Genomic DNA, 17,008 nt, shown 5'->3' on the forward strand with positions numbered 1-17,008 from the left:
CTTCTGCCTTTGAAATACATAAAATCATATTTTTTTTAAAAAAATTGTGCAATGTAGCTGAATGACTCATCTTTAAAATTATTCTAAACCCGAGCTCAGATGCACATTTCCCTTAGCTTGCAAAGAATTAATCAGAAATAAGAAAGAGCTGCAGTGGAAATTTCATTCCACCAAGTGCCAAAATTAATGTGTGTTTAATGCTTAGGCTGGGGTTTAGAATAAGCTTTTACACTTGACTGAACTGTGCAGCGCAGTAGATGATAGATAATTATTAGAGGCACCTTAGCAACATGGAATGATTGGCACTGTGAAATGGTGAGAATGAGCTGCTGCCAAAAGTGATGGCTGCCAATTGCACATGTGTAATTTAGAGGATGGATCAAAGTGAGAAATTTGCTTTTCATTATACACTGGAGTTCCCTTGGGTTTCTGCTGACACTTGCACAACAGAGACCTTTTTATAGCAACAAATATAGCTTCAGATGATAGGAGAGCAGGATGCAGGGACAGGCACTTTAATTTCACACCATTTGTAAAAAGAGGATTTTTTCCCCCTCGGTGCACATATGATCTCTTTGAAAGATTGTATGCATGTCAAGTTGCTCACTGAAGGAGTAAATGAGTTTGGCCTTTTGCCAATCAGGGGAGGGGCAAATGGCTTGCAGGGCATATATTGAGACCTCCAAGCTTATTTAGGCAATTGATAATCTCTTCAGATATCTCAGCTTTCCTTTTTCAAATATTTATCTACAGCACAGAAATCTTATGAAATTATAACCATTATATCACAAAATTGCCTTGTTTCTCAGATATGGTTATGGTGTTGCTTTTAGGCAGATACTGCATCACAAAAAAATGCTTCTGTATTACTGCTACAAGCATATGTTCTGAGTTTTTTTAGTTAGCACAATGAATTTATTGCTTCTGGTGACCAGAGCAAGCTATCACAGGGATGCTCAGCTCGTACACATCAGTGTGGAAGAACAATGGCATAGTTTGCCCTAGTGCAGTTACAGAAGCATTTTGTTCTGGCAAGTAGGGCAAAACTAGGCAGCAGAAAATACATTGTTGTGGGACGAGCTCAGAACTGGACCTGTTGCCTTGTATCAAGCTGTGCATTGCTTTAAGATAGTTATATCCTAGGTATTCTAAAAGTGATGGATATTGTTACAGTTGAACTCTACAGCTGCAATTCTATAAATACCAGTCAGATAGTGCCTTATGATCGCATTTGAATAGTTTGTAAGGCACTTTATCCGATTATATTGAATATTGTGATTGATGTTTATGCATTTTTCACAAACAAAATTAATTTTCACTTTTTTAAAATTTAAAAAACACATGATAGAATAGTCTGTTTTAGGTTTCAGAGAAACATGAATAAGCATGTCAATTAATCTAAAAAATAAAATCACATGTTCTTCCTCACTAGAGTTTTATAATGCCACTTTATCCATAGTTTTCTAGTGAGGAAGGATGCTGAGAAGGAACCATTATCCAAAAGATAATTTAATAGTAATTTATTTTGGTTTTGGGATCTGAATTGGTTTGTTTGTTTTTAACGGGCAATTTCAAAGCCTGATTTGACTCCAAGCATAGCCCTACTAGATTCAGTGAGCAGATAGCTCCTTCTAGTGGTTGTTTATGTAGTCTTGGAAACAAATACCTAACAAACCATATAATCCTTGACCAGACTGATGTGACATCTTGACTCACCATTAATTTGTAAAAGTAAAATAACTCAAATGGTGCTTCCTGAAAGGTTACTGGCTCTATTACTCCACCATTGTTGAAGGATTTTCAAGCTTCACTTGCTGAAATGTTTGCGTGTGTATGTGTGTGTGTGTGTGTGTGTGTATTGTATTCATATCTATTTTAAGGGTTTAGCATTTAAATTAGTCCTTATTTTCTCTTGCACTTGTACAATAAGGGTTATGTCTGTACAGAATGTTTGGGAAATGGGCTTTGGATGCTGGAGGCCAAGATTCAAACACCTGCTCACTGCTGAAATTTGACTTTCTCAGCCAAATCCATCTAACAGAGTTGTTGGGAGAATACAAAAATGAAATTAGAATACCGGTAGTTATGACCTTAGGGGACGCGGGTTGCACTGTGGGTAAAACCTCAGTGCCTAGGACTTGCTGATCGCAAGGTCGGTGGTTCGAATCCCCGCGGTGGGGTGAGCTCCCGTCTATGGTCCCAGCTCCTGCCCACCTAGCAGTTCGAAAGCACCTTTAAGTGCAAGTAGATAAATAGGTACGGCTTTCTAGCGGGAAGGTAAGCGGCGTTTCCATGTGCGGCTCTGGCTCGCCAGAGCAGCGATGTCACGCTGGCCACGTGACCCGGAAGTGTCTCCGGACAGCGCTGGCTCCCGGCCTCTTCAGTGAGATGAGCGCGCAACCCTAGAGTCGGACACGACTGGCCCGTATGGGCAGGGGTACCTTTTTAGTTATGACCTTCTTGCAAGGAAAGGTTTTGCAGAAATATTTAAGAGCAACAAGCACATATACTGACATGGCAAAGATACTGACATTTCCTTCTATAATTTCTCTCTTAAGGACTCACCTTTAAAAGCTGTACAGATGCTATGGGTCAATCTGATTATGGACACCTTTGCCTCTCTTGCTCTGGCTACGGAACCTCCTACAGAGTCGTTGCTGCTAAGGAAACCATATGGCCGAAACAAGCCCCTTATCTCCCGTACTATGATGAAGAACATTTTGGGCCACGCTGTGTACCAGCTCACTCTCATTTTTACCCTCCTTTTCGTTGGTAAGATTATCTAGCCTTTTTATTGCTAACTTTAACAAACTGTGGTAGAACTACAGGATTGTATTGCTTTGGGTTTCAAACATGCTTTCCATGCCTTTTTTGATCTGTAGATGTGACACAACATGTTGCCAAGAACACAGACTAGCTCAGCGATCCAATCCACAGAGCTACTCTTGTGGCTTATATACATGTGGTAGGACTTCACCTCATAGAAGACAATATTTTGGGATCAAATTGGCCGCAACTTTATTGATTATAGATGTCAGTATGTTCTGGCATAGGCATTGGGTGTGTATCCTGAATCAACCAATCTATTTGCTGGAAGATTATTCCATCAGGTTTAGAATTATTCCTGGGTTTGGGATCACCCAATGACATGCATCAATTCTGGGCAATCCATCAAGCATGCCTTTGGGGGGGGCGTTATGGCCGCCCCTGTCTGGGCATTCAGACAGAAGTCTTCCCCCAGGACACTTTAATGGGGTACCCTGAGACTTCAATACCCTGATACTTCAACTGAGGAGATGGAGGTGTGGTTCTGACTCAGCCCCTCTGCCAGACTGACCCAACCCAATGCCTTTTTTTTTTTTTTTTTTGCCAACAAACTGTGGCTATGAGGTAGGCAAGATCTCCAGACAAGCCCAATTTTCTGCAGGGAAATTCCTCCCTGGCCCTGAATATGGCAACCTTGTAATTCCATAGCAAAGTCTTGTGCTCATGTTGATTGTTTCCTTCAGGAATTGCCAAACATTAGGTGGGTGGGAGAGACGTCTGTTGCTGACAATGCTTAAGAATACTCCCCAAGTAACACCTTCCTGAGCCACCATATTCTTGTGTATTATGTCCTCTACTGGAAATATAAAATGTCAGATGAGCAAATCTACAGTTGCCATGGACGTATGGCAGCCCTAGCAAATCTATACTCTCAGTGTGTTGGGGGGTTTTCCGGAGTTGTAGCAGTAACTTCTATAAATTATGGATTGCATTCAAGTAACTTGGATCCAATTAATTCAGTTTGAAATTAACTGAAATGAACTTAAGTTAGGAATGTCTGTTAACTTTAATGGGTCTACACTGGAAGTATTGGATACAATACTTCCCGCCCGTTGTATTTCTTAAACTTTCTGCCTGTTAATTTCATTCCCTCAGGTTTTAGGGTCACTACATGTGTCACTAAATATTTCATTGAAGCCCATGACTGAGTTTCTCTGCCTTTTTTAAACTAATAGCAAATAGGAAGGGGGTGCTCTAGATCAGAACCATGGTGCAGAGGGAAATAATTAATCCTTTCTCCCATACTTTTTTTTTTTTGCTAAAAATTCATTCCCAACAAGCCCTCTCTTTACCCACTAAGAGCAGCAAATAGCAGCTTAGGGTGCGAATAAGAACGTGAGGAAAGAGGAAATATTCAAGGTGAAAGGGTTAATCCTCTCCAGGTTGTGGTGCTGATTCATATAATTTCACTGTGGCTGCTGATCATAAATAAATAAATAAAAATTGAAGAGGATCCCAATACCACGATTCAAATCCATGTTTAGTGTACCCTTCAGTTTGCCTTTTAGTATTATCTGCACATCATGCATTATGAACTGTTATCAAGTTCTTTCCTTGTGTTAGCTTTTAAGCTAAAATTAATAAATGCTTTTGTTTGCTACAATCCATTAATTTTAATAAATAACATTTCATCTAGTTAATAGTCAGGTGCTACCCAAAAATAAGTGATCCAGATGTGGACCTCAGTCTAATACTTTTCACAGTAAAACTTCTTTTCAATACTATCATTTAGCAATAATTTCATTGCTAAATAAATAAATAAATTCAGCTGAATGCTATAGTGCTTCTAATGTATGTATTTTTTATTGTTCTTCTTAATGGTTTTAGCAATGTGCTTCTGAAATTCTTTTTTCAATTGTTTTATCATCAGCTTGCATTTATTTTGTCAGAGTTTGTGCTTCTTGTTCTCTTCATTTGGGCAACACTTCTACTTGTTATTCTTCCCTTATATAGCTCTTTTGCTTCTGCTCATAAACCACATTGACATCTTCTTGGATTTGTTGGTACTTTCCTGAACTATCCTGGACTGTGGTATAAATTCCAGCTGAGATTCTATTATTGTAATTTTAAATCACCTCCAAACATCCTGGAGGGAATTGACCCTTTTGGTTCTCCCTTTTAACTTCCTTTCAATGAATTCCTTCATTTTGAAAAGTTTCCTCTTTTAAAGCATCCCTGTTGCATAGTCTAGGTAACTATCCCCTTCAGTGTATGTTAACTTTTGTAGCACAGAAGTAACTGTTCCAAATTACTTCATCAACAGTCACATCAGGTTCTGAACACCTCTCAGTATTGCTTCCCTTCCAAATGGTTTTATTGCTGATTATTTCAAGACATACTCACTTATTGCATCAAGAAGTTTTGCCTTGTTGTCAGGACTTGAATATGCATTTATCCAGTCAATGTGAGAGTAGCTTAAGTCTCTCTGATTTATTTCTCCATCTCAATGTCATTCTCGGTGTTTTGGTTTGAATGGATGATAAATATGACTATGTCTTGAATTCCAGGACTTTTGGTCCTAGTATTTTCATTTCTGTGAGTTCCATGGAGGAGTTTATTAGAATCATTTTATCTTACTTGCAACACCATACATAATATTCCTTTGCTTGTTTTTTCTATGGCGTTTATATACAGAGATTACTTTATCATACTGCTTTGCTTCATGCTACCAGGATTCAAACATGGCTATTATATTTATTATCTTATTAGCACTCTAGCTCCCCAGTTCTGGCTTGAAGGCTTCTAGTATTAGCATATAAATACCTATGCATTTATTCCTTTCCAGGTGACCTTTCTGTGCACATTTCCCCCTGTGAACCTTCAATATCTTTAAACAGATGTCATGTTCTTCTGTATTCTATTGCCAAGTTCTATTCTATTCCCATTTGGATGATCTGGAGCATTTACAACTTAATTCCTGAGCAATGAATCATCTTGAACTGGATGCTCCCCAATTCCTTTCAGCTTTCCTCCAGAATTGAGTTTAAAAGCTGTTTTGCAAGCTTTTTGATATAAATCATTGGCAGTTTGGTTCCATTGCAGTTCAGGGGGGAGCCTGTCTCATTTGTACAGGCTTGGCTTGCTCCATAATGTTCCCCAGTACCTAATAAATTTAAGTCCTTCTTTGAACACCAGCACTTCATTCATCCGATGAGACCCCTCAACTCTGAATGTCTAGCTGGCTCTGTGTGTGAAACAGATGGCATTTCTAAATATTCAGCCTTGGAGGTCTTGGACCTCAGCAGACTTCAGTAGCAAATAGAAATAAAAAGCTTCATGACTGGTTATTTACTGTTACTGTTGCTGTCATTGCTGCTATTATGACTGCTATCTTGCTGACATGGTGATGTGATTGTTCTATGGTACACTGAACTGTCCACAATGTTTTTTTTAGATTTTGTTCATTTATTTTTTTGTTTCCTCCTTATAATCAGGTGAAAAAATGTTCGAGATTGACAGTGGCAGGAATGCACCACTTCACTCTCCGCCTTCTGAGCACTACACCATCATCTTCAATACCTTTGTTATGATGCAGCTGTTCAATGAAATCAACGCACGCAAAATCCATGGTGAAAGGAATGTTTTTGATGGCATCTTTAGAAACCCTATATTTTGCACTATTGTACTGGGCACATTTGTTGTGCAGGTAATCATTATACAGTGTTAACGCAGCAAAATATTGTTTGCACGTTCCACTGTAAACTCTTCACCCTCTTCTCACGAGATTCTTTGAAAATCCAAAAGCATGTTAGGTATAAATAAACTGCTGATTTATCCACCATTAAGATAGATGTTATGGTTTTTCTCCTGTTGTTTCCTTCCTGATTGTCTCAGTTCAATCCTCCCTTATTTTTATCCTGCAATCTATTTATTGCTTTCTGTTTCAAGGCTTCATCTGTTATGTCTTTTCCTTTCATGTGTTTATATTATGGAGATATATTCATTTTGCTCTTCTTCCCCTTCTAAAATCCAAGAGCCATATTATGTGAAGGAAGATGAGAAGAAGCAAAGGAGCTGGAATATATTATATTCCTTTTGAAATTCTTGTCATTGGCCTAGCAGTACTAAAATGTGTCTGGTTATTTTTGAGACAGCACAATACAAAGTATATTAATAAGTAATCTTGAAATATAATAAATCTCATGATGACAGACTTCATTTGGTAGAGAAAATGCTTCTTCACAATCTTTTTCAAATATCTTACACTTTAAATTTAACAGCTAGTCTTGGATACTCTGCTGCCTTGTGATAGCAAAAGCAGTATTTCTGAAATAGCCTGCCTTGGATTAAATGCAAGCGTAGGTCAGTGGAGTGATTCTGCCTGCCACAGGAGTAAGGAGGATTGGAAGCTGAACTGTTTTGATAGGCTATGACGGGGGGGGGGGATGACCCTGGAGATGAACTCAATTGAAACTTAGCATGTACCTAAATGAAATGCAACAAGCAATTAATAACATTTGAGAGAATATTGAATAAAACTACTTAACATGTCACAACTACTTTAGGTAGGTAAATATGAACAGAAGTTAGAACACTGGTGAAGCAGTGCTGCTGTTACAACTATCACAGAACATATATGAGATTCCCCCCCCCCTTGGGGAGCTTCAGGCTCAGTGTTATATTTTGTATTGTAGCAGTGGGGCTGGCTCAGCCATTGGGCAAACTGGAGCAGCAGCCCATGAGCACCCCACTGGTGGTCCACGAGGGGTGCCAGTATCTGCTGAAATCACACGGAATCTCACAAACACACAATAGCTCATGCAACTTGGGCATGTTAGGTATAAATTGGGTGAGATCTCACCTGGAATTGGTTCCAAATGTGGGTGCTGCTTCTCTGCCTGCAGCAGACGGGGCAGGGCAGGCTGAGAGGCGGCGCTGGCAGCAACAGGCATGGCACTTTCTGTTTCGGTCTCCCTAGGCAGCTGATTGGTGGGAATATTCAAACTATGTTGGTTCTTCCAACATGAATGTTTTTGAAATTCAGTTGAGGAGCTCAGTTTTCCCAGTTCCCTCCCACTTGCAATTAAAAAAATAAAAACTCTGTTTAATGTTGGGCTGACAAATAGGCTACAGCGCTTTCCCCTGATGTGTAGTTTTCTGTGTGCAGGGACCAAGCTACACCTGTAACCTGATCTTGCAATCCCAGAAAGAAGTTTGCATATTAGCACAATAAGGAATGGTTCACAGGTCTCTGAAGTTGACCAGCAGCTGATGTGGGAGCCAGGATAGAGTTCCCACAGAGCTGTCTATGGAGAGTGGAGTCAGTGTTACCAATGCAGAGCCATTTGCCTTTTCTCCAGGTGTCCGCTGGTCCATCTGTGATGTGAGGTCAGCTGTCCTTCCCAATTTTCTCTTAGGCTGGTGTGCTTGGGACACTTTGAGAGCTTTGTCCCAGGTGCTGTTCCCACACCTTCATATGAGAAACTGCTGCAAGTCTCCCTGCTGACTGAAACTCCCCTTTACCTCACAGTTCATTGCTTCCTTGGGAACATTTTACTTTTAAACCTGCATTCATGTATTTTGCGGCCACCTTCTTGACATTAGATTCCCTCTACTAGCAAAGTGAGTGGTGCCATTCTGGGAGTATACTCAGTGGTAAACCTGAGTTAGCTTTTGTGAAATAGCTCTGTCCCTTCTGCAGTCTATTCTCTGCTCTTTCTTATCAAAAAATCATTTGCTAATTTGTTCAAGAAGATTGACCAGCTCCACCTATCCTCTCATGCTCTCCTTTCCCTTGTAATAAGAAGTTGCTTTCTTGGCTATTTATTCTCCTGTTCTTCACCCCTTCCAGGCTAGATTTTGCTCTTTTCACTCCACTGAAGGTTATCAGGTTTTAAAATATTCTTCCTACCATTTTGTGAGGCCTCTTTGTCATCGTGATCCTTCTTCACTTCTCTGCTGTGTCTTCATACTGTTGATCATACCATCTCCTTTACTTTATTTCCTCTGTACTTCCCTCATATTTTTCTCTTCTTATTCCCATTCAATATTTCTAATTCATCCTTTGCTGTGTTATCATTCATACTTTTCTACTCTGGTCACTGTTTGTTCTTGTGACTTTTTCTTCTACCATTGTATTGATTACCATCATCCATATTATTCTTCCTTGGTGATATCTGTTCTGATAGTCTGTGTCTGCAGTAGTCAATCCAGAATCTCTCCATAAAATGAATCAGCCTAATTGCTTTGAATATGCCACCATCTACCTAAGTCTATGTATTAGGGCACTGTCATATTTGCTGAACATCAAAGTTTTGGGCCTTCCATTTAAGGCTCTCTCCACCTTTCTACTCTTCCCTCCCAACTTTTTGCTTAACCGTTATCTGAACAAGCTTAAGTGCTAATTTTCCTGTCCCTTCTTCTTTTTCACAGGCTGATCAACCACTTTTATGTTTTTCTCCCATTTCCCTTTCCCATGTTACTCTCTATGTCAAGAACAACTTCCCCAAATTTGTTTATTCTGCAAAGAATTTATTGAATCACTGTACATACTCTTGTTGACATTTCCATTCCACCTTAAGGAACAGGCATGTGGAATTGTTGTGTGCCACATGTCTGTTTACATTCCAGCACAGTATGCTGGGAACTTCCGTTTGTGTGTAGCTTTTGATTTTGCTGTTCTCTCTGAGACAACATGAGAGAGAGACGACATGTTTCTTTGTTCTGATTTATGTTTAATAAATCTGTAGCCGTAGTATGACTTCACAAGCCTCACACCTATTCTGTGTGCACAGTACACTCTGCTAATAGCGTGCCCTGGCTTCTCAAGTCCAGGTCGCTGATTTACATTGGAGCACAGGCCGATGGAAGGAGACGTCCGAGCTGGGACTTGCCAGCTGGCCTCCCGGCCCTCTGCATATTGACAACTCTCACAAGTCTGCACCACCTTTCCTGTTCTCCTTCCCAAATCCTCACTTTACAACTTTATCAATCTCCATTATCTCCCAGTATCAATATTTTGCCCTTATAGCATGTGCTTTCAATTTTCTGAGCCATGTCTATTATTTGATTTGTGTGTTCAGCTCAGAATAGCAGTTCTTATGCTGTCTAAAGAAAATAAATTATCATTAGTAATAGTTGGAGTATGTTCAAAAGCTATAATAGGTAAATATGGTTGGGCTTTATATAGCACTTATTCTGACAAGATCCCTCAGCAGTTATACACATAGTTGTAGAGTATATATGAAAATGATGATAGGTACATTTTAGCCTCAATCCAGCAAAATTTAGTCATGACGAAGTCTCATCAGCATCTCTGGGAGTTTAAATTAGTTGTGACTAACTTGCACTGATGCTTTCAATGGGTCTTAGTCATGACTAACTTTACCTGAAGTGCAGGGCCCTCCTGTATATGTGGACAGTTTCATTTGATCATGACTCATATTTTGTCTGTCACCCTCTTGCAAGGAGCAGAGAGTAAAATAATTAACGATAGCATTGACACCTGGAAAGAAAGCTTGTAGAAAAGCATCAGAACAAAAAACTTGCATCTCTCGGTTCTTTCCCCCCTTCTTTGATTAGTGATTGCACCTTTTATTTTTCTTTCTGCTTTCCCCTTGCAGATAGTAATTGTACAGTTTGGTGGTAAACCTTTTAGCTGTTCCCCTTTGGAGCTTGACCAGTGGATGTGGTGTGTGTTTATTGGATTAGGTGAACTTGTATGGGGTCAGGTAAGGACTACTTATTTTATATAATTACAAAGAAAATCACACATTTTATAGTAAGGCTGCAATCCTATCTACACGTACTTGGGGATCCCACGCAGGGCTGTCTTAAGCATATGCGGCGCCAGGGTGCAAAGATCCCCCCAGCGCCCCACCCCCCAGGTTGCCCAGTCCCAGGTGTGCAGGAGGGCTGGCCAGCCACCTCAGCGTCTCACTGGCTCGGTTGCCCCCAAACTCGCAGTGCAGAGCCTTCCGCAGCAGAAGAGCCCGCTTCAGCGCTCCGACCAATGGGTGGGCTCTTCCCCAGACTCAACTCTTGGGCCCCGGATTCTTGGCCTGGCGCTCCTGAGAGCCCAGTGCCTGGGTGTCCCCATCCCCAGCGCCTATGGGTAAGACGACCCTGATCCCACTGAAGACAGTGGTGCTTACTTCTGAGGACACATGCGGAAGGATTGTGGTGTAAACAATTTTATTCGTATATTGAAGGTGGGTGTTGCAAATGACTTGACTAGTATTTTTTTTTAAAAAAAATGTAATTGTCACTGACATAAAATGAAATTCAGTAAAGCATGTAAATGCTTCACATTCTTCTAGGGTTTGAAATATAGATGAAGGCCTCACTCTGAATCCCTTTGTGGCTGTGAGATTCACATTGCTGCCTATGGTTGATGGACCCTTCTTTTATTTTATTATTTCATCCCACCCTTCCTCAAATATGCTTGGGCAGCATACACAGACTCCTCCCATTTTGTCCTCACAACAACCCTGTGAGGTAGGAGAGGTTGATAGTGTGTGTCAGGCCCACAGTAAACTACATAATAAGGAGGTATGTCTCCACAGTTTAAGCCTAATAGTCTAATGACCACAAAACATTGGCTCTTGAATGGCCCAGGACTCTTTCATCACCTACAGCAAACAGTAAGAAAACCCTGTTTTAGCAGAAATTCATATTTTCTGAATTTCAACCAACGTTCGTTGCTTCATTTATATTACTATTTCTAGGCTGCTTTTCTGCCCAAATACTTCCAAATGATACATAGATGTTTGGAGCTGCTATCAGATCCTGACAATTAACGCACTGAATGAAACTTGCAACTGTGCTGGAAAGCTAACGTTTCCTAATATCTTTCGTATATTATCTGCTGTTAACTAATATATGCAAATTGTATCCTAAAATGTCCTCACCAGAAAAGGATGATAGGGACATGAGTTCGTTCCAAGAAAAGTTGAGAAGTTCACCCTGTAATTAGAACATGTACAGTAAAGACAAAACACTTGAAAGCAAATGAGCTAGAATACAAATGCAGAAGTCCATTATTTTCAATGGAATTCATATTTCTAAAAGTCACACTTACAAGGTGACTTGTAAGGTACTTAGACTTTTGAATTCCCCTCCCCCTTGAAATTATGGTTGCAGTTTTCCTCTTACTCTTTGAAACCAGTATTGAGAATCACAGTCATGCTGGAAAGTTTGAAAATGTAGGAGCCCTGCTGGATCAGGCCAAAGGCTTCTATACACCAGCTCCCTTTTCCCCACAGTGGTCAACCAGATCCCTGAGGGCAGGACATGGGGGCTTGGCCACACAGGGTCAAGGATGGCATATTTCCCATGCCCCAAGGCCTTCTTTCAGATGTGCCCTGTGGGTCAGCACAGTGATTGCACAATTTCCTGGAGCCCTAAATTCAGTCTCTTGGAGTTCATACCCAGTCTAATGTGTAATTTATTTTAAAGAACTTCAGCACATGTGTCCACAAAACAGCCTGTTCAGGCTGAATGTTCACTGGCATGTTATACATTGCATCTCGGAGAACCACTTCTGTGGATAATAATATTTGATTTCTCCCTCTTCCAATGTTTTACCATCCAAGAAAAAGTGATGAGATAAGGATGTAATGCTAGCTACATCTTCATGGACAGATCATCTGTAAAAGTTTCTCTATCTACACACCTCTCCAGGTCTCTGCATGGAGATTTCTAGACTCTCCTGTGCCTAGCCAAAAAGCTGGCAGGGGGATGAGTGCCTAATGCCACGAGCAGTTTCCATTGGCTCATATTAGTTGGGTTGGAATGAGGGTTCTATAGATCTGTTTCCAGTCTATGCCAGTTTTGCAAGTTTTCATTTAGGTTTGTTCCATCCTGTTTCCATATTAAACTGCAATTTATAATTAAAAAAAAAAACCAAACAAATTTCACACAAAATACTTATGTCCTGTTTCCCTCTGAGCTCTTTGATTCAGACCAGGAGGAGGAGACACCTGAGGATGAGCACGTAGAAGGAAAGAGGGGTGAGGCTATGCTGGAGAGCCCTCAAGACAAAGCCCCTATCTGCCCCCCCTCCAGTTCACCTGGAACTACTGATGAGGCAGTAGACCCAGGACCTGCTCCTTCCCTGCCTGTTGAGATTGCTTCATAAGATGTAGAGTAGTACAGATGTAGAGTAAAGATCTTTGGGCTGATGTGAATTCCTTGGCAAATGACAATATATATTTTGTTTGTCCTTGATTAAACTTGTAGTTTGTCTAATACAGACACGAGTTTCACATACTCTCTACAAATGGTGCTCAATGGCATAATTCTAAAACTTACTTTCAGGTCATTGCAACTATCCCAACGAGTAGGCTAAAATTTTTAAAGGAGGCAGGAGGTCTTACATTAAAAGAAGAGGCGCCCGAAGAGGAGATGAATGAAGATGTAGAAGAAATTGACCACGCAGAAAGAGAACTTCGGCGTGGGCAAATCCTCTGGTTCCGAGGGCTCAATAGAATCCAGACCCAGGTATGTTGTGCTACAAGGTTGGGGATATATTCTCCCCAAAGCTGCTTTACATTTAGACAAAATAATTATATACCCTTAGTCCATATTGCAAAGCTCTATGTAGCTCTGATATGAGCAGGAACTGTTGTTGTATTTCTGTGACAGGGAATGCTTTGCATATTCAAACCACTGAATATTTGGAGGATTTCACAGTGCTGAGATGTGGACCTCCACAGGTGAATCAAAGCTTCTGTGTATTATTGAGTAGGACAACATCAAGTGGGCTGCAACCCTGTTGCTTGGAGGCAGGAAAACATCACTCCCTTTTCCTGCCTTGCCTGGCGCAGACCTATAACTTGCTTGTGCTTTTCTGGCCTGGTTTAATTATTTAGAAATGTGAGTCTTGAGTGTTGGATGAGTGTGTGAATGGTATGCCTCTATCCCTGTGTTTGTTCTAGTGTTTCTGTGGGTGTATTCAAAGCTTTTGTAGTTTATTTTCCCTCTGTGGTTTTGGCTGTTAGTCCTCTTCTGTCTGTTGTGGTGTGACCATTGCTCCCCTGTAAACATCCCCCCCAATCAATTATTCACCTATTCCAAGTCAATTTCTCCATTTATTAATTGATAATTTGGATTCTGCCTTCCCACAATGGATGGTAAATTATTCAAAAACAATTGATTAGTTATAAAATTAATTCTGATTGACCCACAAATTAATTTTAAAGCCTTAGCGCAGACAAGAAATGTTTAACTGATTAACTTACTGAACCAGAGTTAGTGCATTCTTCTTGCTGCCTCTGGAAATAAAATGCCTAAAGTTTTATAGAAGAGCTCTGTTCTCAAGTGAGTTAAATATTCCATTGTAGTGATTATGTTGGCCAGCCTTCAGGCGATAGGGGGATTACAGCTCATTTGGTGTTGTCCTAGTGGCCCCTACACTCTTCAGGTGTGGGCAGCAGTCCCCCTTCACCAGTGTTGCTGGGCTTGGAAAGAGAATAGAAAGTATAAAGCACAGAAAGAACGTTTCCTTAAACTACAAGTCATATACAAGTAAACTAGCAAAATCTGAAAGAAATATATGCAAGCTTGCAATATAAACAGCATACTTAGCTCTGTAACTTTGCATTACAGCTGGAAGCTACTGTGGTACATCAAACATTTCTGTGTTGCACTATTTCTGTTACTCTATTCATTCATAAAAAAAAGGATAATCTTGTACTGTTTCCCAGGAGTTTTGCATGAGTCTTTTTGAAGCTAATGAATCCTTTGTTTTGCACCATCAGAAATTGATATTTGAATATATATACATATATATATAGGGGACGCGGGTGGCGCTGTGGTCTAAACCACAGAGCCTAGGGCTTGCCGATTAGAAGGTTGGCGGTTCGAATCCCCATGATGGGGTGAGCTCCCATTGCTCGGTCCCAGCTCCTGCCAACCTAGCAGTTCGAAAGCACGTCAAAGTGCAAGTAGATAAATAGGTACCGCTCCAGCAGGAAGGTAAACGGCGTTTCCTTGCACTGCTCTGGTTCACCAGAAGTGGCTTAGTCATGCTGGCCACATGACCCGGAAGCTGTATGCTGGCTTCCTCGGCCAATAAAGCAAGATGAGCACCGCAACCCCAGGGTCGGCCACGATGGGACCTAATGGTCTGGGGTCCCTTTACCTTACACACACACACACACACACGTCTGTGATAAACTTGAAATAGGGTTAACCTTGTTCTTTATCTTGTCAGCAAAACCTTGAGAGCTAGAAGCTAAAAAAAGTTTTTCCATATGTTGTATTACTGCATTTATTTTAATTAGAGAAGTTGGGAATGGCACCAGGATTCTTCCTTTTTCTGCTTGTAAAAAAAAATTAATTGTTTTACTATAATATGAGGAAAAAGCTATGCATGATAAATATATCCAAGTCTGTAGAAGAAAAAGATGGAATCAGATATATTAAAATTTGCAACAAAATTTGTTTACTAAAAAATGTTTAAATCATGTGGGTTTCTTTTTTCTGCTCTCTGAATAGGGGTGTTTGTCACTGCAGTAAAGTGTGAAGGTAGTACTAAAAATAGTCAGTTTCTGGAAGGACTATTTTAGTCAAAGCTTTGAAAAGATGTGCTCCCTATAATGCAATGGAGTAGAAGAAAATGAAAATACTGCTTTGTAAGGTCAAGGCACTTCGGGGGTAAAATTAATCCATCTTGGAAGGTTTATTTTTACAATCAGATTTTTAAAGCAATGTGGTTCTATTCAAGCAAATGCTAGTTAATTTTCTAAAGCAGAAGATGATGTATTTTTAGGGGGGCTGTGAATGTTTTTAGTGCAAGAGAAAATTTCTATTATCCCTTTTGATTTTTGTAAAGTTTTGTAAAGAAATAAAAAAGAATGGAAAAGGAAGTGGTGGGATTGGGTGAATGGGAGTAGACCATAGAGCTGGATAAATTTACAATTTTCACTGTGTAAATAATTAAATGAAGATCTGCTCACTTGGGTTAGAGTAGTGATTTGGGATTACTCTCTGAGAGAGAAAAAAAATTATTATATGCCCAAGTGGGGGGCTATTATCAGCCCTAAGTAATCCTCTAAATGTGAATTATTTTCTTCCTGATGGCTGTAGGAGGAGTATTGTCTGTTGACATTTCTGTCAGGATGTCTTTCTGGTTGTGGTGAGTGTAAACAACAAAGAGCAAATACTGCTCTTAGTTCCTCTTGTAGATTGAGAAATATCCTTTAGTTCTATATACTTTTATCTTCATGATCCATGGAAAATTCTTGTTGTTTACTGTTTAAACCAAAATAAACAATAATGATGTTTTCTTGCTAACCAACACTGTTCACTTTCCTTTCTGCTTAGAAGTAGATGTGTTGTGAAAGGCTTTGCTGGTACGTTCCCTGCCAGTTGGAGTCTGTGACTGCCTCGCTCCATGCCTCCATCATGTGCTCATTTGACATCAACAAGCCATTAATTCAGAAAGAGTTTTGCAAGCGGCTCCAATATATCCACTGGAGAGTACCCATGATGTTTGGGAAGTTCAGATTAGTAAAAGAATTACTGCTGGGCAGTTACTGTCAGGATGGTGCATCCGGATGCCCCAGTTCAGATAAGCAGAACACCCAAATGAATTAGTACACTTCTGCTGCATTTTACAGGAAATAATCAAACAAAGGATTTCTGTGAAGATTAGGTTGATAAGCTTCCTCGTGAATGGCAGAATGATAGAAATCCTCCAATGCATTATACACTTCTGGAAATATGGGGAGGGTGATTGGAGCACCTTTTCCAATTCTTTGATTTTTTCACTCAGTATGTGCATCTAGTGTGTATCAACTGGCCACTTATTCCCCCAACCGTCCCCCCCCCTCTATGGGGGAAGATGGAACTTGAAGAAGTAAACCCCCAACCCTCTGGTTTACATCAAGGTGGAGTCTCTGTTCTCTCCCTCTTCTGTGTGCCCTTACAGGAGAGACAATAAAGGAGTCCTGCACCTCAATATTCAGACCCTTCCCCCCCCCCATCTTGCATTATAGGAATTGAAATGACAACACCACCACCTTATCTCAACACATTCCCAGGAAATTCTCCCTCTCTCATGCACGCACACACACGCGCACACACACACACACACTTTGAATAGGAGGAGACAAAAACAGGAGATGTGGGTTAAAGCTAAAGTCTGTGACAGATCTTGCGCTTGGATTTTATTTGTTCATCTGTTTAAACTTTGTAAACAGCAGCCTCTGTTATATTCCAGTTTGAATAACAATATTGT

The 17,008-nt window shown here is 40.3% G+C and overlaps 1 protein-coding gene across 11 annotated transcripts in view; it reads left to right on the top strand.

Moving 5' to 3' along the window:
* ATP2B2 (ATPase plasma membrane Ca2+ transporting 2) overlaps positions 1-17,008 on the top strand; it is a 387,126-nt gene that overhangs the window by 353,160 nt on the left and 16,958 nt on the right. For 8 of the 11 annotated variants that reach the window (XR_008329001.1, XM_053377649.1, XM_053377650.1 and 5 more), the window contains 4 exons: positions 2,559-2,772; positions 6,261-6,472; positions 10,389-10,496; positions 13,084-13,266. Coding sequence is in view for 8 of the 11 variants with exons in the window: in XM_053377649.1 (XP_053233624.1) it covers positions 2,559-2,772; positions 6,261-6,472; positions 10,389-10,496; positions 13,084-13,266 (717 nt within the window). In the remaining 3 variants the exon portion in view is untranslated. Of the gene's footprint in view, positions 1-2,558; positions 2,773-6,260; positions 6,473-10,388; positions 10,497-13,083; positions 13,267-15,855; positions 15,905-17,008 lie in introns of all 11 variants that reach the window. The other 3 variants (XR_008329003.1, XR_008329002.1, XM_053377652.1) reach the window with 1 other exon arrangement.

This window comes from Podarcis raffonei, chromosome 2 (genome assembly GCF_027172205.1).
Source record: "Podarcis raffonei isolate rPodRaf1 chromosome 2, rPodRaf1.pri, whole genome shotgun sequence".
Classification (NCBI taxonomy): domain Eukaryota; kingdom Metazoa; phylum Chordata; class Lepidosauria; order Squamata; family Lacertidae; genus Podarcis; species Podarcis raffonei.